The following is a 26,474-nucleotide window of genomic DNA, read 5'->3' as shown; positions in this document are numbered from 1 at the left end:
AATACTCAACATCAGAGAAATGCAAATCAAAACTGCAATAAAATATAACCCACACCCATGACCATGACTACAATATAATTAATAATAATAATAATAATAATAATAATAATAATAATAATGATGTGTTGGTGAGAATATGGAGAAACTGGAACCCTTGTGTACCATTGGTGGGATAGAAAAATGGTGCTACAACTATGTAAAACAGGTAGAGTTTCCTCAAATAGTTAAAAACTAGAGCTACCATTTGATCCAGCAATCCTACTTCTAGGTATATATCCAAAAAGATTTAAAAAGAGGATCTTGAAGAGATATTTGCATACCTATCTTTATAATAGCACTATTGAAAATAGCCAAGAGGTAGAAGCAAAGGAAATGCCCATTGACGGATGAACTTAATAAACAAAATGCAGTATAAGTATTATTCAGCCTTAAGAATGAGGAAAATCCTGTCCCATGCTACAACGTGAATGATCCTCAAGGACATTATGGTAAGTGAAATAATCCAGTCACAAAAAGACAAGTAATGTATGATTCAACTTAAATGAGGTACCTAAAATAGTCACTTTTATAGAAACAAAGTAGAATGGTGGTTGCCAGGGTCTGAGGGAAAGAGGGAAAGAGGAGTTGTTTTTTAATGTATACAGAGTTCCAGATCTGGAAAATGGAAAAGTTAAGGAGATCTGTTTCACAAAAAATGTGAGTATAACTTAACAGTACTGAACTGTACACTTAAAATGGTTTAGATGCAAATTTTGTTACATATTTTTTTACCACTAAAAAAAGAAAATCTAAAATATTGTGTTAAGGGAAAGAATCCAGATACAAACGGTCACACATTGTATAATTCCTTTTATATGAAATATCCAGAATAGATAGATCCATAGAAAATAAATGCAGATCAGTGGTTGCTAGCAGCCGATGGAAAGAGGGATAGGGAAAAACTGCTTAATGGGTAAAGAGTTTTACTTTGGAGTGATGGAAATGTTTTGAAAAGAGAGCAGGTAGTTATACCATATTTAAAGGCTCTAACCACCACTGAACTGTTTACTTTAAAATGGTTAATTTTATGTTATATAAATTTTTCCTCAATAAATTATTTTAAAAAAAAAATAAAGGAAGTCATTCAGAGGTTTCCAGAAATTCCTCAGGCACCCACCACTTGATGATCTCAAGGTTCTACAGAAATAAAAAGTCTATTTTTACAAAATGGTTGAGAAACTATATTATATTAGGTCACATATGAGATTATTCTATTTATTAAGACTAAACAGCTTAACTATTCTTTCTACCTAATATTCTCCAGTCTTTAAATGGATGCCTACGAAAGACAAATAGCTCACTTGAATATTGAAAGGCCTAAACCTTTCAATTCTAATTGGTAATTTCCTCCCTCACCCTGAACTCATCAATTAAAACTTGAAGAACCAGGGGGAGGGTGTGTGTGTAGGATTTAGAAGTGGTTCCAGCCCCAAATATCAAGTTTCGAGATAGTCAATTTAATGAATTTCGCAATTTATCAGAAATTTAAAATTACAAAAAACAAAAACATATAAAATAATTAAAAATACAACTGAAGTAATGTCAGTGCTAAAATATTTGTATATGTAAACATTATTGTATTTCAACTTAATTATAAAATATGAAAATGATCAAAATTCATTTTTTCTAAAGGCTCATTTAACTATTTTTTAAATTAAAACCTAGCATTATTTATGTTTAAAATAATTTAAAATACAAGTCTTGCAACTGTTGCTCTATGATTTCTTGATAAGTTTGTAGGGGTGAGGAGGAGGAAAACAGGCAAGAATGACAAATGTTTTAAATATGTAGAAAAGGAAAATAACAGAACCACTGATATCTAAGTTTTGAAGATCATCACAAGAATTGATGGTTTCAGAGGTACATATATCTAGTGCTGTGTTAGACTCATAAAGCCCACTCTGACAATCTGAAAAGATTTAAATAAAGAGCTAAATAATAAAAGGAGTATATACTTATCTCATATTATCCTACCAGGAAAAACACTTGGGCTTTAATTTTTGTTTTATTTAACATTAGCTTGCTGCCATGGTCTGAAAGTGTCCCCTTCCACCCCAAAATTCATATGTCGAAATTCTAATCCCCAAAGATGCTAGTTTTAGGAGGTCAGACCTTTGGAAGGTGCTCAAGCCATGAGTGTGGAGCCTCTTATACGATGTGAGGACACAGCAATTAGTATGTGACCCAGAAAAGGGCCCTCATCCTACCATGCTAGCACCATGATTCTGGACTTTCAGTTCGGCCTCCAGAACTGTGAGAGATAAACTTCTATTGTTTATAAACTATCCACTCTGTGGTATTTTGTTACAGCAACCCAAAGAGATTAAGACACTCGCCATACGACTGCCAATTCCATTTCCTGTCACAGATTTTTTTTGGTAAATAGTCTGTTCTCATAACAGAATTATAGAAGCATAAAAATATCATAGCATGTTTTATTTTCATGGATGTTTCATTTATTTTAACAAATCAGAGCAAGTAACTCATTCCCATGATAATCTATTTCAGCAGTGATACCAGCACACAGATGTCAAGGAGTAAATTAAATAAAGATATATTTCATGTACATATGCTACCTGCTTTCATCTTTCAGTCCTTAAAACAAAACAAAACTTTGCTTGATTTTATTTCCCCTGGAATTTCTCATTATTATTCATCATCGTGTAGCTAAGTTTTGTCTCATTTCTATCTTTCCTCTTCTGGTTTGTCTTTGTTTTTCTTACTTTCAGTATACATATAAATCTATACTTTCTATTATATGTATTTTTATAGTATTTATATTATTATTAGGATACTATTTTCGTCTTCAAATTTTTAAAAATAATATGGACTCATGTTTGAAAGTCAAATAATAACTAAAAGTATGTTTCCCAAACCATCATCCTCCTCAGACTGTGATGGATGGAGATGGGTACCCAATGGAAGAAGCTGAGGGTAATAGAGGAGGAGGTCAATGGAAACATGAAGACAAAGAACCGAGAGGCCAAGGTTCTGGATGGACCCCCATACAGACACCGCAGTCAAAAAATGAGAGGAGTAGGGTGCAGAATACACAATGAGCCTGGCTGGTAACAACGTCCAAATATTATTACTCTGAGTAAGGGTAAATAGTAAACTCACTTACTACAAAATTCGAAGAAGCAGCCATTTTTTTAACAAGTAAAGACCATCTAGAAAAATCAACTCTGGGAGCAGGGCTTCCAGAAAGTATCACCTCTAGAGCCACACTCTGGATCCACAGAGGATAAAAGATGCAGTGCCTTAGAGAAACCACAAAGGGAAAAGGAGCCCTAAAAACAGCAAGGACTTATGTAAGTTTAGGTATCCTAGAGGACAGAAAGGAAAGGAAAAAAAGCCAGGTGTGAGGGAGCTCAGAACTAGTAGGGATGAGAACCTATTTATAGAGGGTTCCACTTTGGGGATGACTGAGGTAAAGAGTGATCATGATGGATTAACTCCTGATAGTCATTGAGTATTAAGTCTTGACTGTCATTGGTTCCATTGCTGGGTCCTAAAGTCAGTGATGATAGGAATGGAAGATTGGAGTAATGGGAGAGTTTTCACATAGAGCATGACTGTGGGCTTCATCCAAGAATGTCTGAAGTTGTTGATGATGATGATGGTAATCTCAGCCCTTAATTGTCCCTTTTATTCGAAGTATAAGTCCCTTTTCCCTCCTGGAACATATATATGTATTTTTAAAATACTGAGTGCTAAATTCACAGAGCTGAGTCAATTCCTGCCTTTTCTAACCGCCTATTATATGTATGTGGGAAGTCATATGGGACTTGTCTTCTTTTAACTCACATCTTCACAGTTAATGTAAAATGTTTTAATCCAAGGTAGTCCTGTAATTACGCAGAATGCGAAATTGAGGGGGTTCCATGACTTATTCACCCATGTAAGTGTTATGCCCTCAACAAAACTAAGAATTTAAGACATGTTTTACACACAAACTCCATGACACATAGAAAAAATGATGAGTTCTATCACTGAAACAACTGAGGTGTCTAATAAAGAGGAAGTGCTGAAAGTTTTGTGGTATGTGCCATTCTAAGTGCTTTCCTAGATGCTGTCATTCAAACAAATACCTCAAGTTGAAAAATAATATTCTGATGAAGAAAAGAATTCAGTTTCCGGCCGATGTTGGTAGACAAAAATGCTTATAAGTAGAAAAGGAGCAGAGAGCATTTAAATGTCCTCTATTTTAATCCTTGAAGGATCTTTCCTCGCTTCCTGTGAGAATGATTATAAATCCAGAATAACTACTGTGAAATGTTTACCCAAAGGTTTCATATCATGAAAGGGCACACAAGGTTGGTGAAAAACAGAAAAGAATGAATAATTCTCTCTCATTTTCAAGAGCTTTAGTGAAAATATAGAGTAGCAGAGATGAGAGCTGTAGAGAGTATAAAAATAGGGGAAGATCTATACCAGAGCTGTCAAATACAGCTTTCTGTGATGATGGAAATGTTCTGCACTTTCTAATAGCCATGTGTAGATACTGAGAACTTGAAATGTGGTTATTTTGACTGGGAAAATACATGTTTAATTATATTTAATTTTAAATAATTTAAGATTTAACTTGGATATCTACATACAGCCAGTGGCTACCATATAGGGAAGCACAACGCTACACACTGGCCCAGAAGACATGCAAGTGGCCCCCAAGGAAAGTAAGGGATTGAGTGACAATCAGTTCACGCATGATACCAAATACAACTGCAATTGCCCACCAGCACTTTTGATGGTACCCAACCATGGTGCAGGAAAGGAAGAGTTACAAGTGGAAATAAATCAAGCCACTATTGTTGATTGTTCATTTTCCTGCTACAGAGGTCAACCAGGAGAGCTCCCACTGGCTATTTACATCTACAACTACACACACACACACACACACACACACACACACACACACACACACACACCCCTAACAGCTGGCTATAAATACAGTGAAGGACATTTGAAATGACTGAAAACCAGATAGTCAATCGGTCTTAGTGGAACAAATTTATGGAGCAAAATCTCAGTCTGTGCTATCTCTGTAGGGTTTTTTATGTTCTTCACATTGTTGGACTGAATTATATTCCAATACACTAAGTAAATCTCCCTTTAAAACGTCCAGTAAATTGTAGAATGATTCAAAATCTTAAGTAATGTGTAGCGCTCCAGAACACTATATTTATATTATATATTTTAATTTTATAATCAATTTTCAGAATCTACAATCTAAACATTAAGAAATATATTTACAAGTTTTTGGTTGTTGACAATGTTAAATAGTAAAGTGGACTCAAAAAATAAAAATATCAAATTGCATATGCATCTTTCCCAAAAGTCATGTAACTAATTTAAATGGGATTATACATTTTTTTCTAATTTTTAATGACCCTGAAGTTAAAAGCTTTTATGGATGAATGATAATATTAAAAACAGTATATACATCCATTGTATAAAAATATAAAATCACAATACAGATTTATTAAAAGATGTAACTTGATTTTAACATACTTTAAAAAAACCTATAGATTAAATTATTGCACTTAATAGCTTATTACCCTTACTGAAAAATATGTGTGTGTGTCTCTGTATACCTTTGTGAACATGCAAAATGCAGGTAACTGGGTAGGAGAATGACTATCTTAATTCTTCAAAATACTAACTTGTCACCAAAAGTTTATTTTCTTTCTATTTTTAAATTTTTAAATCAAAATTATGAGTAGTATTTAAAAAAAAAAAACAAAAATAATCCTACAAAGCTTATTTTGAAAATCAGCATTCCTTTCCCTTTACCATTGTATACTTTCTCTCTCACACATGTACACCCACAAACACACAAATCCAGATACAAACATTTCCAACTCTCTCAGTTGTTTTACATTTACCTCAACATAGTTAAACAACCTACACAGAGCATAATAAAACACATCTCAATAAATTTAAATTTATTTAAATAATGCAAAGTATATTCTCCAATCACAATGAAATTAGATTGAAAATCAATAACAAGAAAATTTGGTAAATTTACAAATTAATACATCCTAAATAACCAACGGGTCAAAGAAAAAATTACATAAGAAACTGCAAAAAGACTTTGATGAAAGGAAATGAAAACAAAACATACCAAAACTTTTAGAATATGAATAAAGTAATGCTTAAAGGAAAATGTACAGCTGTAAAACTTATATAAAAAAATAAGATTTCAAATCAGTACCCTAATCTTCTTCCTTAAAAAAACAATAATAAAAAAGCAAACTAAACTCAGAAAGAATAAATAATAAAGGATGAAGTATAAATGAATAAAATAAAGAAACAAAAACAGTACAAATAATCAACAATACTAAAAGTCGAATCTTGAAAATATTAACAAAATTGAAACTTTTAGATAAGCTGACCAAGATGAAAAGAAAAATGACTGAATTCAATACACTCAGATATGAAAGAGGGGATATTATTACCTATCTTACAGAAATAAAAATGATAAAAGAACATTATATATTATTTTATGCCAACAATTTAGTAGATAAAACTTCTATTTTTACCCATGAAGTGAATGAAAGTGGTCAAAAGGTACAAACTTCCAGTTATAAGATAAATAAGTCCTGGCTATGTAAGGTACAGCATGGCAATTATAGTTAACAATCATGTATTGCTACTTTGAAGATGCTAAGAGAGTAAATCTTAAAAGTCCTCATTACAAGAAAAAAAATTGTAACTATGTGTGGTACAGGATGTTAGCTAAACTCATTGTGGTGATCATTTTGCAAATGTACCTATATCAAATCATTATGTTGTACACCTAAAACTAATATTATATTTCCATTATATCTCAATTTAAAAAAAGAGAAACTTGCCTGGAAGAAGCAAGTTTCTAGAGTAAACTATTAAGATATAAATGGAGGGAAGTGCAGGGAGAGAGTAGGGAAGAACTATCAGCCTTAGTTTTCTCAAGAGAAGCCAGAGAACTGATTCCAGCCAAAGAGAAAGTTCCCAAGAGAGAAAACATAAATACTAAAGGAACACCAGGCCATTTCAGAATGAGCAAAAGGAAATTAAACCAACATACAATGGGCTCCATCCAAAGTGGGGCATAAGACAGAGAAAACTCATGTAAAATCTATATGAAATCTAACAGGCAATACTGACAAAGAAAGAACTGAGGAATGATAAACATGGGAAACTCTTTTGTTCCAGATGCTATGTTTACAAGGAATATACGCAATTTTTTTAAAAGTCCGCCCATGATTTGTCCTGACACAGAAATGCTATTCATGTTTAAATATTTGGATGGCAGATACCTTGTATCAAATAATATAATGCCACCTCCAATGACATGGATTTAATTTTTTGAGGTGTCTTATACAGATTATCATCTATCTTATACCAGATAATGTTTCCCAATAATCTACAAAATCCTGAAAAATGTCAACTTCCTTTTGTCTCTCCATTGCATTATGGGTTTTTATTTTATCTGCTTCTAAAGATACCCTGATAGATATAATTAAAGGCCTAAGCTCTACAAATTATCCCACAAATAAACTTTGTCCCAAAGAAACATATTGTGACTTCAATTTTCTTTCCATGGATATGGAAAATGTAACAGAAAATCAATTATATAAATATGGCTATTGATAGCTGGTGATTGCAACTTTATGAAATTGAAGATTTGAACACTAATGACTAGGAGAAGTGTAATAACCCTCAATAATAGATATGAAAATTTTGTGTCTATAAGCTAAAGGAATATGTACTATTCGTCATATCTGGATTCCTAACATGGTATCATGAAAAACCTAGTGTGTCAGGAGGCTGAGGACATAACATTGTGTTGTCCAAGCTCTATAGCTCACCAACGGCTGGCCTTGACAAGTCACTTAGCCTCATTGTACATTAACCTCTATGACTAGAAAAAGAGGGAAAAAAATCTAAGGTCTCAATGCTTGACATACCGGATTCGTATGGAAATAAAGTGATACTCAGTATGATTACACTTTATAAATTCTAATTACTATATGATTATCAATTAAAAGATTGTTATTACAATTTTTAAAAAGAAATAGAAAACTTAAACATATCTAAAACAAACGATTGAATTAGTAGTAGAAAAATATGACAAAGAAAAGCTCAAGACAAGATTGATTCAATGGTGAAATATATCACTTATTTAAAGAATTAATATAATCTTTCACAAATTATTTCAAAAATAAGAAAGGAGAGAACTCTTCTCAGCTAATTCTAAGAAGCCAATATTACCCTGACACCAAAACCAAAGACAGCTAACGGAAAGAAAACTATAGACCAACATTCCTTATGAATATAGATACAAAACCCCTCAACAAAATACTAGAAAACTGAATCCAGCAATATTTAAAAAGTATTATACTCCATGATCGAGTGGGATTTATCCAAAGAATGAAAAATTGGTTTAACATACAAAAATCAATCAACAAAATGCACTATTTTAATAGAATAAAGGGCAAAATCATGTGATTATTAAAATGGATGTTTAAAAAATGACAAAATCCAACATTCTTTCATGATCAAAATACTCAACTAGGAAAAGAAAGAAACTTCCTCAACCTAATAAAGGAAATCTTATTAAACACACACACACACACACACACACACACACACACACACATATTGCCAACATCATATTTGAAGGTAAAAGATGTACACTTTCCTACTAAAGTCAGGATAAAGATAAAGATATTTGCTCTCTCCACTTCTATTCAATATTTACTGTAAGTTCTACAAATCAGGCAGTAAAAAAATCAAAGGGCATCCAGATTGGAAAGGAAAAAGTAAAACTTTTTCTATTTGCAGATGGCATATTCTTGTATATAGAAAGTTCTAAGAAACCTACTAACAAACTATTAGAACTAATGAATAAATTCAACATGGTTGCAGAATACTAAATCAATATTTAAAATGGACTGTTTTTCTATACACTTGACAGAAACAATTTGAAACTAAAATTAAGAAAACAATTCCATCTACAATAGCATCAAAATGATCATTTATACATGAATTTAATAAAAAATAGGAAATTTGTATACTGAAAACTATAAAACATTGTTGAAAGAAATTAAAATTACCTAAATAAATGGGAAAATATCCTATGTTCATGAATTAGAAGACCTAATATTAAGATGGCACTATTCCCCAAATTGATCTACAGATTCTTCACAATTCTTATCAAAATCCCAACTGCATTTTTTGCAGTAATTGACAAGGTGACCCTAAAATTCGTATGGAAAGGCATGGGACACAAATTAACCAAAAGCATTATTAAAGACAGAGAATAAAATGGGTGGACTCACATTTTCCAATTTCAAAAATTACTACAAAACTACAGTAATCAAAACACTGTGTAATTGGAATAAGGATAGACATATATATAGATCAATGGGATAGAATTCAAAGTCCAGAGAGAAACTGTCATATCTACGTTTAGTTGATTTTAGAAAGAGGTGCCAAAAGAATTTAACAGGGTAAAATTATCTTTTCAATAAATGGTCCTGGGACAACTGGACATCACATGTAAAGAATAAAGGTGGTCTTACTTTACCCTATACACAAAAATAATTCAAAATGAATCATAGACCTAATGTAAGAGCTAATAATATAAAACTCTTAGAAGTAAACAGAAATCTTCATGATTTGTATGAGGTAATAGGTTCTTATATATGACAGCAAAAAGCATAAGTGACAAAAGAAAAATAGTTATATTGGACTTCTGTCACATGTTTTTTTTGATATTGGCAAACGATAACACCCAATGAGAAGATGTGAAGAAAACATCACATGGTGCCACACTAAGATGTAAGCTTTCTACTATAACCCCAAAGTCAAGAATAATGCAGGATATCTAGTAGCTACCAAATAAATATTTGTTGAATAATGACTAGTGATAGAAATATAAATTGATATATGTTTGTTGGTGGCAATTCAGATATGGGTACTTATAATTAAAATGTAGATATTCTTGACCTCATCAAGTGCAATTCTAAGTATCCAAAAGAAACAACAGAATAAGCTCTGAGAACTTAATGTGTAGATTTATTTACTGCAATTTAACTTATTCATTGAATAAATTCTTATTAATTGCCTGATGTATGCCAAAATATATACTAATGATACAAATATAATGTTGAACTATATATCACACTGTTTTCCTCCTTTGAATAATATTATGATTGATGGTATATAGGAATTTAACTAGATTCAAAAATTTACATCTACTCTGTATTAAAATTTGTGTTAAATCAGTACTAGAAAGATATTCCCAATATGGGTTTAAAACATTATATTGCTTCATGGAAAATCAGAAATAAAATAAACCAAGAAAATAACTGATCACTTGTTGCAGACCTTGTTCTAGAAATTCTAAATAATTTAATATAATAAGAAATATTGGCAAAAATATAATTATTAAAATGGAAGTGACATATAATAATATTTATGGTCTATTAGAGTATTATTGAAAAATCTAAAATTGAAGGATAATTAAAGTTTAAAGTAAGATAGTTTTACTCCTCATCAATATCATTTATTTTCAATATATGAGTATAAAAATACACAAAACCCAAACATTTACACTGCATAAAACAACATAGAAAAATTACTTCAAAATTTTGCTGAGGAGTATAAAATGCTTTAATAAAATAATAGCATATCTTATTTCTGAATAAGTTCAATTTTATTAGAAACTGCTTTTCTCCAAATGTTTTATTAATTTAATGCAACATAAATAAAAATCCCCATAGAACTTTTAGCTATAAACACTAGAAAATTATTCCAAAGTTTATTGGGAAAATAAAACAAAAAAATAGTTAATAATATCTTTTAAAAGAAGAAATAGAGGCTACTTATCCTACCAGAGAGTTAAAAAAATTTTTAATAGTACAAGCTGAGTCACATTATTAGCAAATAAGTCGTTACTGTTGTAGGGTGGTTTTTTACTCAAGAAGAATCAGAGAAATGCATTAAAATGCATCTTTCACCTATCAGATTGGCATATATATATATATATATATATATATATATATATATATATATATATATTAGAAGAAAATGAGTAACATGTTTACACTGTTACTGGCAGATAATATAACTGGCCTAACCTTTTCAGAGAGCAATTTGGCAATACAAATCAACAGTCTAAATTATGTGTATAGAATTTGACCCAACTATTCCACTTCAAGGAAGATACAAAGAAAACATACAATGTGAAAGCTAACTTCTATCTACAAGAACATGTCTTACAGTATCAATTATAAAGCCTCCCAAAATGAAAAATCTTAAGAGTACAGTAAGGATTAGTTAAGTAATTATAACAGAGTATAGTCATAAAATAATACAATATATCATCCCTAAAAAATGAAATTATATTTAGAATGCTTAATAATACAAAAGCAATTATAACATTTTAATTGATATACTCAGTAAAAAAAATACAGGTTAAAAATAGTTCATAAATGATTACTTCATTATAATTACAGATGTAGAAATATAGGTATAGAGAGAGGGAAAAGGAGAAAGAGATATCCCAAAATATAACCAAGGATCATTGTTAAGTATATTTCATTTATTGCTTAGATTTTTTTTCTACATTTCTTACTTCCCATTTAATTTTGGCAATAAACTTTAAAAATCAGGAAGAGAATACCATTGATATGTAAGATTCTAAGTCTATACTGACAAAACTTGCAATTGGTTAGAATATGTGAAAGTTGAATAGGCTTTGAAATATATTAGAATACTCTAAAAATTAAAAAGATAATGTCCTCTGAATCTCTTCAAATAATTATGCTTTTTGTCTGAATGAGAAAGACAAGTTAGAGACTGCATTATTCAACAAATAACTGTAACACCTTGATAATATTTCATGCACTTCAAAATCCTTCATTCAAAAGATAAAGGAAAATCTAAATAATATTTATATTCTGACATTATCTGAGAGCGTAAATTAGGCCAAAGAAAAAAATCACCATAAGATGATTTTCAAAAAAAGGCAAAAATGTTTTCTTTTTGATAACCTTGCTAAATAGCATCTATCTAAATATCTTTGTTCATTAATCTAGATGAATAATTACTTTACACTGAACCTATGGAAATTGAATACAGTATAGTATACATCTGAGTACACTCAGATGTTGTATATAAAAGAATTTTCATTTTCTTTAATTGTAGGAAAGCAGCCTTGGCTACCTCATCCACTATGCTCGCTAAAACTAGAACAGACACGAGACGCAACTCTGTAAACAATATCATTCTATGTGACTCACATGTGCATGAAACCCAAAAAACATCCCAACTAACGTACTTAAGAAGGAAAAATTAATCCTTAGTACAAGGCATCATGCTAATTATGTCGGAATACAAAAAATGTTTTGACATAAGAATCATAATGCTAATTCCCATATAGGAGTTTGATTCTTGTTTAGGAGGATATAGCAATATGCCTTTCCATATCGTAGGTAGTGAGAAGCTCTCTCTTTATCAATTGTTGCAGAACCTCTGAAGCAAAAACATATCAGAGATTACTTCTGAAATTTTGCCAGTGGTACCTTCTTCCCACCCACCCCCCACCCCCCACCTCCCCCGCCCCCGCCACCCAGTACATTCCAGGAAAGATGTTTTCTTTGATTTTGTTTGTTTTTATTGTTGTAGTTTTAAATCACTAAACATCAAGGGACACTATAAAACAAACAAGTATTATAATCCCTCTCAAATCTTCGCAGCACATCTACAGTAATTTTAGGAAGTGATTCCAAGAGCATTAAGCATACCCTACTTGAATATAAATACAAAGCACATGCTGGATCAAATATAAGGGATTTGAGGGTAAGCCTCAACTTCCCTCTCCTTTATAACATGTCATATCTTAAGTTTTCTGGAGAGCATAACAGGGACCACAAGCCTATATAGGTTCCTTGTGTGTTATGTTGTTGAGACACTCTGCAAATATGAACCAGACACCTCTAGCAATCATTTTAATGAAATAAAGGGTATACTCAGGCATGCTCACAAGTGAGAAAAAGACCCACTCCAAAAAGAGCTTAGGTGATCTTTAATAGCTTTTTGGTTAGGATTATCTGTACCTCTGCCACTCTCCAGTAATATCAGTAATAGAAAGTTGAACTTACTTCTTTGGGAGAAAACACTAGGCCACATTCCAGAGATGTTTTTTCCTCTAACTCAAAAAAATATGTGTCAGGAAATGCAGAGTCTGTGAATTCCTCTATAAGACAGAAAAAGTATATGTTAAAAAAAAAGATCCAGATGCAAATCTATAATACTACTGTTACATGTGGAAGTGAAACACTGAAAAACCTCATAAATATGTTCATAACAATAAAAAAGCAGTTGCTGAAATATGTGTACAGAGCTGAGTGAGTTTGCTGGGTTAAAGAGTGGCTCTTAGTACCAGGATTCTAATCAGCAAAACTGATGTCCAAACATAGAACAATCATACATTCAATCAGCAAAATAGACAGTAAATCCATTTTTTAAAACCTCCAAAATTCAAGAAGCAAATCACAGCCCTATTCTAATTAATTTGGAAAGGAAAAAAGGTCAAGGTTAAGTAACTGAATGAGTCTTAGGTCTAAGAAAGTGGGGAGACACCCTCTCCGGTGAAGGTGGATCAGGGAAGACCGAGACCTTCCCTGATGCCTTAAAGAGTCCAAGAAGAATAGAAAAACAATTTTATACATGGAAACTTCTTGACAAAATAAAATCCCTCCAGATACAAAAGCAGTGGGGGGGAGATACAGAAACAATTGTCGAATAGTAATGCAAACTTCAGGTTCAAAAATTATAACCACTTACATTAACTTCTACTAAAAGAAGTTTCTCAAAGATCCAATGTTAGAGTAGAATCTCTGTCCTCATCTAAGCAATTCTAACAATCCTTTTGTATCCCTAGAGTTTTCTGATTACCCCTAAGGAATGATGATAATTTCGATTATCCCTCTCTGGCAATGAACATCAACAGCTCATTTTATCTTCCTTCATCCTACTCAATTTCACTCACCTTGGTGTATAATGTAGAAAACCAATAACAAACAAAACACTCCATTAAGTTCATATTAATACAAGTATTGTTGGTGGCGTGGGAATTGATACACATATTATACAGCAAAGAATATCCATCTAAAATGGATATATGTGTAGAACATGGAAAATATAACAGATAGATAAATAAATATTCATGATTATATTTGGAGTATATATAAACATATAGTTTGTGAAATGCAATAATCCAAGATAGCTTCAATAAATATTTCTTGACAGCCAATAACGTACATAGCACTAAACTGGACAACTGTAGTAGAAAACAAAAACCATAAATGTCCTCCTTGGCCTTGTGGAGCTCACAACGTACTAGGGGAGACAAACGGGTACATGACCCTCTTTGATACAATGTGAGAATTGGTTAGTGCTGTAATAAAACTTACACAATGCCCTAAGGGAGAAAAGATTAAAAACTAATAATTTCAACCAACTGACAGGAATGGGGGTGGGACTAATGACTCATAGAACTCAAGAGGTTGAAGCTAATTTATAAAAGAGGGTGGGATCTCAGGCAGCAGGGACAGAAGAGGAGGAAGCATCCTAGGGGAAGAGAAGCCCAGCGCCATTGGGAGGAAGGACAGAGTCTGGCCACAGCAGAGAGAGCTGATGGAGCCTGTAATGGAAAGGTAACTAGAAGGACAAGCTGAAGTCATACTCAAATGTATCTCAACTTTTCCTCTCCTGTAAGTCACTCTATCAAATAATCCCAAAACCAAGTCCAATTTGTCAACGGAGGGCAATTTATGTGTTCAAACATTTATAATAATAAGATAAATTATCAGAGCATTTTAAGTATAAACTTTATTGCAAATTGTTAATAATTATTAAGACCAACCTATGTACCTCCTAGACTGTCAGCAGCAGGCTGATAAGAACCACCGCTATTGGTCATAGTGAATCAACAAAGATTTTAAAACAGAGAAGAGATGTGATAAAATCTTTAAGCGGGGGCAGTCTCTGGATTAAGTACGAGAAGGAAAGCTTGGAAGCAGAGAAATTACTTGAAAAGATGATAAAGTGGCCTAGAGCAGCAGTTCCCAATCTTTTTGGCACCAGGGACAGGTACTTCTATGAGAGTCTAATGCCTGATAATCTGAGGTGGAGCTGAGGCAGTGATGCTAGCTCTGGGGAGCAGCCACAAATACAGATGAAGCTTGACTGGCTCACCCACTGCTCACCTCCTACTGTGCAGCCTGGTTCCTAACAAGCTACAGACCATTACCAGTCCACAGCCTGAGATTTGGGGACCCCTGGCCTTGAGGGAAGGTTGGAGCTAGGGCTAAAGCAGAACTGTGGAAAGAAAGGCACTCTGCAGAATAACCAAGAAGAGTCTATGATCCACTGAACAAGGTACATGAGAGTATATGGGGCAGCCAGTGAGCATGAAGTGTTAAAGCAACTAACGTTTCAATATTCAGATTTAAAAAATAAATAAATAAATACAGATTTTAAATGTGTTTTCCAACTGCCTACTGTTATCATTCCTGGACTATTCCACAGTCTCCACAAACACAACACGCTCACCTAAACCTGCTTCTCCAGGGTTACATCAACCACAAATTGCACGTCCAGTCACCTACCTCTTAGAGTTAAAAAACAGCAGTGATTCGAGACTTCTTCCTCTTCCCTAATACCCATGTGCACTTGATAACCAAGTTGAAGCATTTCTAAATTCTCGGTACCTTTGTACTCTCCTCCTTCTCATCCCCAGCATCGCTGCCTGAGTTCAGACCCTCATCACTTCTCACCTGTATGGCCACAACACCTAACCAATCTCCCTGTCTCTGGTCTTGCCCTTCCTACCCACACCTTTTCCCCCAGCTCTGGTCTTGCCCTTCCTACCCACACCTTTTCCCCCAGCCCATTCTCAACCTTGCTCCAAAAGGAAAATTAGTAAAGTGTGAGCCTAATCATACCACTGCCTGGTATAAATCCTTTAACAGTGCCGCCCAACGTCTAGGATTAAAGTCCAAAAACACCTTTAGTAACCTGGGTTGCACTTGCCTCTCCAGTCCTGTCCCCCTATGCTCTATATCTACTGAACTACTTAACATATTGACTCATTTCTTGGCCTTTCCTTGAATCCTTTCACATATAGCCTTTTCTTGTGGATCTCCTCCTCACTCTTCGAGACTTGGATTATGCATCACATTCTCCAAATTATCTTTCCTTATTGCTGATTCTTGTCTAGTCTTCCCTAGTATATGCAACCTTAGCACCATGCACTGACTTGTCTTATAGCATCTGTCACGCTGTGTGGCCATAATGTGATTCTTTGTCCATCTCACCTACTGCTAATAGGTAGTTGCCATTTATCACTTAGATTCAACAGCCTTCTTTCTCTGCTCTTCTCTGTCCTGACCTCTACAGACTGAATCAGCTAGAACCCCTTGCTCTTCTGCTTCTGCTTTTGGTTCAACTACAGGGAGTCAACGGCAGGATATGCGAGGGTAATAGGTATTTATGCACAGGGCTCCAAAAATATCTTGCCTCTTCTTGCTCCTTCAGGCCTTGAAGTAGTAGTGCCTTCCATCCCTTGTTGGTTTCTTTTAATCTGGCTCACATATTCATAAGTAATTCTTTTATTAAACCCTCTTCAGTTAAACCCTTTTAGTGAGTCATCTGTTTCCTACAGAGACCCTAATTAATAGACTTATAGTTCATTTCTTGAGAAGATGTAAGATATATTATTATCTTTATAGACTCAAAGCCTAGTATCTAGCCTATAATTGCTATTCAAAAAATATTTATTGAAGAAGAAATGACTAAATCAATGCTCGGCAAAGTTTTCTTGTACAGGTCCAGATAGTAAATATTTTAGGTTTTGCAAGTCAAATGGTTTCTAACACAACTATTCAACTCTACCATTATAGCAGGCATGCAGTCATAAACAATATACAAACAAATGAGTGTGTCTGTGTTCTAATCGAACTATTTATAAAAACCAGTGTCAGGCCAGGATTGGCCCTCAGGCCTTGATTTGCCAACCCCTGGAGTAGACAAATGAAATGGATTTGTAAAAATACATAGTTTTAATAATGCAATTTAACATAAAAATACCTAACACATGAGTAAACACTAGAGAGAGCTCTCCAAGGACATTTATCTGAATTCATGAGCAATTAAAACTAGCAATTAATCATTTTATTTGCATTTATAGTATACATTTATATATTACATACCTAACTTACGTATATTAAATCAACTAATAAATACAGTTATGTCATGCCTTGCCAAAGTGTTATGACATTAATACTGATGTATTTCTAGAAATGAAACCATGATGGGTTATACAGTATAAGAAAAATGTCCACTGAATTATTACAAGTAGCCAAGAATAACTGCCCGTGACTTATATTTTCTTAGCATTATACTTCCGTACAACTTAAAAACTGTTTTACTTTTACAATCACATCATTATAGTATAAAATATATACTTGATTTGTCTTTAAATTCCATTGAAAAATATTCGAAGTCTTCTAGGTTAAATTCCACTCTGGCACGTGTTACGCCTTTATTTTTTATTAAAAATGGGATAGCCTGGATAGCGCCAACATAAGTGCCACTGAAGATAAATACATCCTAAAATTTAAAAAAGTGGTAATTAGAAAGCAGAGTAATCACTTATTAAAATAATGTAAACTAAAAATTATATTGTGAGAAAGATTTTAAAAGTACTTATCACAAGAGAAAAAAATTGTAACTGTTTGGTGACAGATGTTAATTAGACTTACTGTGGTGATCATTTTGTGACATATACAAATATCAAATTATTATGCTGTACACCTGAAACTAACATAATATTTTATGTCAATTATACCTCAATAAAAAATTATATTGTTGTTGAAACTAATAAAATAAAACAAAATACTTAAAAATTATACTGATTATACTGTTATGTTCATCAAAGACATAAACTAAGGTACTCTATAACAATTAGTCACATCTTCCTTCATCCCCAACCTTCTACATACAATAAGTTACCAAATCCAATTAATTCTGTGTCCTTCTTCACTTCTTATCCTTAATGTAATTGTATGATGCTAATAACTCATCACTTTCATTTTGTTTCTAGATTCTGACATTCTCCAATTCTCCCCTCCAAAACTAAGCCACAATTAAACTTACTGAAAATCTGAACATATCACTTCCTGTCTTAAAATTTGATGATCCTCCTCCATCTACAGAAGAATATCCAAGTTTATTAGCAGGGCTCATAAAATTCACCATGACCTTCCCCTGCCTCATGCTCCAACCTCACCTAGCTTCATTCTTACCCCATCACTTCATACTTCAACAAGCTGTATGACTTTTCATTTCCAACCAATAGGTGACACTTTACCATTCCATGCCTATATCAAGGTGCCCCTTCTGTCAGGAAGGCCTTTCTCTAATTTATAACTGCCTGATGAAATATTATGCCTCCTTCGAACTCCAATTAGATAAACCACAATTAATTACACTGCTTGGGACTATTTCTTTTCCTTATATTTACTTATATTATGACATAATGAATTCCATTTATTTGTTTACATATCTGTCTCTCCTAGTGGACCTTAAGCCTGATTCATTTTGTATCCCTAGCACCTAACACTTAGCCAAAACATATATGGGACATTTACTGAATGTATCTTGACTTTAGCTTATATGCCAGGCCTATGCCTATACACAAAACTCTGTAGGATTCCTCTTTCTGGTAGTTATTATATATACTATACGGTTTCTTAGCAAAAGAATTACATATAACATTAAAAGAGAAAGAGGAAACAGTATCCTAATGTTAAGGAAAATACTTCATTAAGGTCAACTGGCCACTATCTGTTTCACTTAAAATATCAACCCGGTTGTACAGATGAAATTTGTAAAATCTAATATGGGTAATGAAAGTTTGATTGTTTGTATATGCAAAAAAAATCACTCCTCAAAAAAAAAAACACTCCTCTTATCCCATTCTGGCCTTGCCCATGTGTTCATTTGGATAAAATTTCCTAATTGTTATTAACACACATAGTCAATGCCATAGACATATTAAATGTATTGCTGACAATATCTGAAGATACTAAAATATTATTTTTAAAAGGCAGCTAGGCAGCTATGTTTAAAATCCAACATAATTAGGAAATATTGATCAATATATTAATGCAAAGTGCTATAAATTACTTAGCTGTAAAAAAGTCTCAATACTTGTCTAATATTGTTCAAGGAGGGACACTGTGGCAATGGAATAATCTCTAGGAGTCACCACAGACCTGGATAAGCTAGCTTAGTATCTGTCAGTCTATCTGAACTTAGCATGCCTGCAATATTTAATAAAATAAAGGTTAGACCATTATAACTTAAAGCCAGACCCTAGAATTGTGGTGATGTAATTAAATGCAGACAAGTAGTGAGGCCCTACATGAGGCAACCTAAAATTCCATCAATTTCAGCTCAATTTAGTTCAGCACCAGAATGGAGCTAGGTACTGAGATACTACTGAAAGAGAAAAACAAAAGGGTGCATAACATGAAACTAAGATGACAATCGCTATAGTGAAGGTGTTCCCAGAGTTTAAGATGTTTGTAATATCTTATAAATGTCACAATGGAGGGGCATGTGGGCCTGCTTTGAAGGATCAGGAGAAGTTTCATAGGGTAAATGAGACCAGATCTAATTCCTGAAAAGGCAGGCGAAAGAAAGAAGAAAAGAAAGAAAAAGAAAGAAAGAAAAGAAAGAAAAGAAAGAAAGAAAGAAAGAAAGAAAGAAAGAAAGAAAGAAAGAAAGAAAGAAAGAAAGAAAGAAAAGAAAGAAAAAGATAGAAAAAAAAATATGTGTATGCACTCTATCAGTAATAGAACAAAATTTTATCAGGACACAGAATAAAAATAAATGATTATAGTTTAGAAAGTACAAGTCAAAACCACAGTGAGATATCATTTTGGCAAACATTAAGTCTTACAATGTAATTTATGGAAAATTGGAATGTGGATCAATGGAACAAGAAAAAAACCAGAAACACCTAACTGATAGACAACAAAATGAGTCTAAAAATTATAGTATGAATACACAATGGAATATTAAACACCAGTAATAATGAATAAAATACAGCCATACACAACTTAGATAAACTTTGGGAACACAATATTCAATTAGAAGCAACACACCAAAGACAGTCGGTCTTTGTTATAAAGTTCAAAAATGAATAAACTAAACTAAATAATGAATGGTTAAGGAAGTCATACGTATGTGGTAACCTAATTAGAAAAAGTAAAGGAATAATAATCACAAAATTCAGTTAAGTGGTTATCTCTTTAAAAGAGTAGGATCATGATGAAGCCTACAGACGACTTAATGAACTGGTAGAGTTCTGATACTTGAGTTCAGTGGTGAATTCTTAAAGCTTTATTTAATATTCTGCTTCATGACTTATTTAGATAACATATATTAATTTATGTGTCAAATTATTACATAACAAATATTTTAAACACAAATGGGCTAAAGACATATGAATAAAAAACACCACACTCATAAATTATTACTCAAATAGGTAACACACTCACCGGAATGATTTCAATATCAGCAATTTCAACAGTTCCACCAATCTTAAGGTGTATGTCATTTGCACGGTGAATAATAACCTTATTTAGGAGAAATATAAAACTCTGTTAAAACTACATTAAAATATATTCATATGCTACTGAAGTATAACCTGGCATATAACATTTTATAATTTAAATAAGCATATTATAAATGTCACAAGATTTATTATGACAGTTTTATTATCACATTTCTTATTATGCAGAATTGATATTCCTAAAAGGAGTAAAGTGTTCAATTCTTAATAACTTCCACCACAAACGGGACCAACTGACAGCTTGTGAATTTGATTGCAGAATTCTACCCATTTGACTTGACATCATTGCCTCAAACTCTCTGCAGCCCTTTTGTATCTACCTAATTTCAATGGATTATTAAAATTAAAACAAATAGGAAACTGAATACAAACACACTTATTCCCATAGAATGATACTAATATCCACAATGACTATCATGAGAGCAGCCAACTATGGAGCTAAACACATTACCTCTTTTTTAATCTTCAGTATTCTGCGAGGTCACTACTATTAATATCCTAACTGCCAAGTGAGAAAAATTAAGGCTTAGAAGGGTCAAGTATTTTTTCTTTTTCTTGAGGTCACAAACTTGAAAGAAGTAGAAGCAAAACTTGAACCAAGGATTACCTGAACACTCAACTGTTTCCAAGAAAATTAAGATAGTGAAATAAGAATTTAGTTGCATAATTCCTTGTTCAATTTTGCATCCTTAGTATCTTAAAAAAGTAAGATTTGTAAAAACAGCACACTCCTCTAAAATATAGCAGGAATTAATCTTTTAGTAAAATTTGTACTTAGCGGCCATAATTTTTTACTTTTTCTAAAATACTATGTAAAAACTTCTGCTCAAATCTCAGGCCATTTAACACAATATATAGTTTATAAACATCTTTCAAAACATATTTCTTTACAGATGTAAGATATGCTTCTTAGGTAATTTATTTTGGAGCCAGGTAAATTGGTGTTTATTACATTAAGCTACATATTATTTAAAAACTGTTATGGGAAATTAAAGGATAAAATGGGGGATATACCTAAAGCTATTCATTTTGACCTGATGACAGTGTATATATTATTTTCTGATGTGAGTGAATGCACACAGTTGATCATCAGATTGAAGATCAAGAGTATTCTATTCTGAGAGTTTATAATAAAAAAATTACAGATTGATGTTTCACATTTTATTTATCTGTTTCATGAATACAGAGATGTTCCTAAAATCAGGGTAATATCTGTTCACTTATCTAATTCCCAGAATATAAAATAGTAAAACATTTGATGTGTGCTATAAAATATAAGTGTTAATGTCATATTGAATTTGCCTATAATTCATATAGTCATTAAAGCTATTTAGAATTAGCATTATAAAATTGATTATTTTTTTCCTAAGGTATCTAATTAATTCCATGGGAAAAAAAATCCTTGGCACTATGACTAGTGAGGGCTTGTCACAAATTAGGGACACCAAATATCATTCCAATTTCATTTGAAAAATGCCTCATATTGATGAAAGGTATCCATCTATTTCAACTTAGTAGAAATTTCCAACTTTCACCAAAAAATTTTCTACAAATCCTCTTGCTAACCATTTTTATAATAGATGTTATAGGCAAGGTTGCTTCTTTTTTAGGTCTCTAAAAATTGTACTTCTTTAGAGCTAACTAAACTGTTAGAAAAACAACAGAAATTAAAAAAAAAATACTCTTTAGTATCATAACATTGAAACCCATTTTCATTAGTAGAAATCATTACGAGTTCTCTAAAAATAAATATGTGTACATTTTACAGCATTATAAGTACTACTACAAATATCTTTAAAAACTAAACAGATCCGCAGACACATATATGGTACAAACACACACATATATAAGCATACCTTTGCTTTTGTTTCAAATTTTTCTGCCATGGTAGGTGTACAGGAGATATTGAGCACAGTTAGCCCCCCAAATGGAATTATTCCTTCTGATGGAATGATATTAATGGTAGACAAAAGACTCTGGTCACAAATCTGTAATTGAAAATTTGTAGATGTGCTAAATTATCCTTTCAAGTTACTGTTCCAAAGCTTTCATAGAAAAGCTTCCAAACTACTACCTAGAGAGAGGACACCCAGGCACAGGGGATGAGATGATTTTGTCATCGAATTTCAAAGATCAGGCACACATATAATTTGAACTTCAAGAAGGATCTGCACCCATAACCCAGCAGACAAAATATTTAGTGGCACCCTCCAATTTAAATAGGAAGATGACGTTTTTAGTCTTAAGTGTTTCCAAGATTCTACAAAATTTACAAAGATGAGATATAACTCTTAAAGAAGATGCCAAAGTTCTACACACTACTTCGATGCTTTGCCTTTTTCCCTGATCCTAAAACTAAAAGCAAAGTTAGTAGGGAGGCAAGATGATAATGTATCCTTCTATTCTTTATTATTTCTTTGATAGTCTGATGTCTAAGCTATCATTTTTGACATTTAAAAAAGTAACTTACCATAGGATTTATGGTGTGGTTTGTCAGAGGCCAATTTAGGCCTATCTACCAGACTTTAAGACAAAATAATTTATAGGAAAATTGCTTAAGGTATTTTGGGGGAGGAGGGAACAAATAGCTTTCACAACTAATTCTGAAGCAATAAAGTAGAAAAAAGTATTCTCATTTGCTTATTCAAGACAAATAAGACATGTAAATATAAAGCTTGAATAAAAGATCTCAAATGCCTATTGTCACTATTGAGAGATTTTAATAGTTAAAAAACAAAACTATCATCATTTTATACACCCCCACTTCCAAGGAGAAGCAAGTAAAAATACAGTATCTTTAGAATGGTCTTGATCGAGGTCTCAATTGCTACCATAACAGTCCTAATGACAGAGTGAAAATGAGGAGAAAAGGAAAAACATGTAATTAAATATGGAATATAACATCAACAAAGTATGTTTTTTAAATGTTTTCTTCAAATCAGCTATCTTTTTTTCAATACATCAAAATCATAGAAAAAAAAGGTAAGAGGAGAAGAAAGGGGAAAAGTAAGAAAAGGAAGGAGAAAAGAATTTTATGGGAAATTAGAAGAAAAAGTAGATAAAATGTACACAGATAAATCTCATAAAAAATATCTAAATATTAGCCTTAGCAAATTTACAAACACTACAGTATTAATGCCACTGTATTCATGGTAAAGAATAAAATAATTCAAATTATAATGTGATCTGATTTAGATTCAATTCCAAGATAAATCACCTTGAAATAAGCATGGTTTTGTCCTACATTGTGAAGAACGACTTTCTTCCATGTCGTTAAACCTTGAGGGCTATTATTGAAGAGTATCTTTGGCTCCAAAAATAAGACTTTGGTGTGACCCAGCTAATAAGAAGAAAAAGAAAGGGAAAATGCAATTGAATAACAGTAAATACTTTTTTTAACCCTATCAGATAACTCGATTTTTTTCAGTTGCATGGAAATTTCTGAAATATAAGGTGTTATCAGATTTATGGTGTGCTTAAAAGAAAGGAAAATAGAATGAAATATTTAAATTGTATTCCTAAACTGAGGAAAGCAGGAGGAGTAAGATTAACTCTAGGAAGGAAGTAAATCCAGGACTGAGAATCATGTTGATTAATCACTGAGGGGATTAAGCAACCATCTACCCAACTATGTATAGGGTGTTACCATGTGCTATGCAAAAGGAAATAGTTCAAGGGTCACCTAAATATGGGAAATAATGTGCCAAATGAGATTATCCAGGCACACTGCTACTAGAAGTCTTCTTATAACACATAACACGCTGATTACATACACTTTGCTTATCTGAAAATGTGGAGGTAGTTCACCGAGGTTCACAGAATTACTTTGCCACAGGACTCCCTCATCTTATCCCACACAAATCACTTCACAGAATTGATGAAACATAAAACACTTTGGAAATGTTGATATCCACCTCTCCTATTTTATAGGAAGGCAAACAATCGCCCTTGGCCAACCCATTTTCCAATTCCTCATTCAGTGCTCTTTGTGCCAGACCCTACTGATTTTACCCATGATATGTTATTTCTTATTCTCTTAGGAGGTTTTAGTACATTTTTTTTCTTTTACTACATTTTTTATAATTATTTGAAGCATATGACATGGGTAATTAGAAAAATAATTTTCAAACAAAGCTAATGAGGAAATAGTCAAGTCCTTCATAAATTAATGACAAATTTGAAATGAACATTTTATTTAATCACTTTCTTAAGAGCAACACTGTACCGTTTATTTAATTATAAGGACTTCAAAATTTTACCAAAAATAATCTAATTCATTATTCTGATATCTCAGAGTTTAATTCTTAACCAATCCTAGTGTAGGGAAAGCAGAAAGCAAATTTTAGCAGAAGGTAACAGCAAAGGCTGTGGAGATAAATTGATCCCAATATAAATTCCAAAAAGAGCACTTACTCCATGTGTGAACTTGTATTGATTAATTAAACACTTGAATCCTCTTATTTTCTCACCAATCAATTGAGTTATTACTACATACATATAGAGCTGTTAGGATTAAATTAAGTAATATGTAAACAGCATTTAGCATCATGCCCAATGAAGTAATTAGTCAATATTGATACCTGTTATTAATGTTAAATCTACATTACATACTAAACTTCCCGTCTTTGTTAGAAAAAAATACACATAGGATGAGTATGTGGGCAAATTTATATTAGTAAACTTGTCACACACAAAACACAGCGAAAGCAGTAGGATCCAGCTTATTTCAAACCTAGGGCAGTGGAAAGACCCTACTGATTCTGACTGCCACTTGCCATCATTAAAATGGATGAATCTCTTATCTCTTAAGGCTATAAGCTCCTTCATAGCTGAAATATGTAAGAGCATGATCGTGGCCTGAAGACAGAGATGGGATTTAGTAAAGTAGCATTTGGCTTGTGCTAAATTACTGAGAACATTGGGAGGGAAACTTGGTACACAAGTAAAGTGAATTCTTAGTGATTAAGAGGCATGCGGTTATGGCCTTCTGGGCTCTACTATGGAAAGTTAAAATAACATATCACAGCTTTCACTTTACTCACATTTTTATTACAAGAAGTACATTCTATAAAAATAAGAATTTTTCATATTTCCTTGCAATGTAAATTATATAATACATTTCATACTGAATTATTATTACTAGAACACTAAAAATGTAACACGGTAGGGCAAAATTTTCTCTATTTTTCTTTGGAGTCTTTTAATGAAATAATTTAATTTCAAGTGGCTCCCATGGTATTATACATTTATAGAGGCTCTAATAACAATCTAGTATTGCTGGTACTAAAGTCCTGGCTTTCTAAATTAATTCTAGATAACAACCTAAATTTTTAGCAAAGTCTTCATTTTTCCAGATAACTGGCTAGAAGAAGATGCTAAGATCATTTAATTAACTAACTAATGCATGTAAAATCCATTTTTACTAACATAGCATACATATCTGACTACTATACACACATACGTATCCCCAATCAATTCAGAGACTTCAAAATAAAAATCATAATCAAGGGAAATAATTACACGTGCAACACATTTTAGTGTCAGTGTGTTTCCTTCATCAACATGAAGAATAAATTCTCCCCTTTCTGGATAACTGAAACCCGGCTGCCATGTTACTTCACATTCCAATGAGGAGTACGGTTCAACAGTGCCTATAGAGGGTTGAGAGAATAAGACAGTTACCACATTTTAATTATATTTATTTTTTTAATATCCAAAATAAGAGCTGGCAGACAAATGT

The 26,474-nt window shown here is 32.5% G+C and overlaps 1 protein-coding gene across 8 annotated transcripts in view; it reads right to left on the bottom strand.

The window, feature by feature from the left end:
• CFAP47 (cilia and flagella associated protein 47) overlaps positions 1 to 26,474 on the bottom strand; it is a 364,825-nt gene that overhangs the window by 290,738 nt on the left and 47,613 nt on the right. For all 8 annotated transcript variants that reach the window (XR_004952867.1, XM_016128242.2, XM_036227120.1 and 5 more), the window contains 6 exons: positions 26,255 to 26,385; positions 23,952 to 24,074; positions 22,591 to 22,722; positions 20,661 to 20,738; positions 17,559 to 17,703; positions 13,191 to 13,285 (listed from right to left, as the gene is read on the bottom strand). Coding sequence is in view for 7 of the 8 variants with exons in the window: in XM_016128242.2 (XP_015983728.2) it covers positions 13,191 to 13,285; positions 17,559 to 17,703; positions 20,661 to 20,738; positions 22,591 to 22,722; positions 23,952 to 24,074; positions 26,255 to 26,385 (704 nt within the window). In the remaining variant the exon portion in view is untranslated. The remainder of the gene's footprint in view (positions 1 to 13,190; positions 13,286 to 17,558; positions 17,704 to 20,660; positions 20,739 to 22,590; positions 22,723 to 23,951; positions 24,075 to 26,254; positions 26,386 to 26,474) is intronic.

The sequence above is a fragment of the Rousettus aegyptiacus genome, unplaced genomic scaffold (assembly GCF_014176215.1).
Source record: "Rousettus aegyptiacus isolate mRouAeg1 unplaced genomic scaffold, mRouAeg1.p scaffold_m13_p_9, whole genome shotgun sequence".
NCBI classification, from domain to species: Eukaryota; Metazoa; Chordata; class Mammalia; order Chiroptera; family Pteropodidae; genus Rousettus; species Rousettus aegyptiacus.
This window is presented reverse-complemented; position numbering and strand designations above follow the sequence as displayed.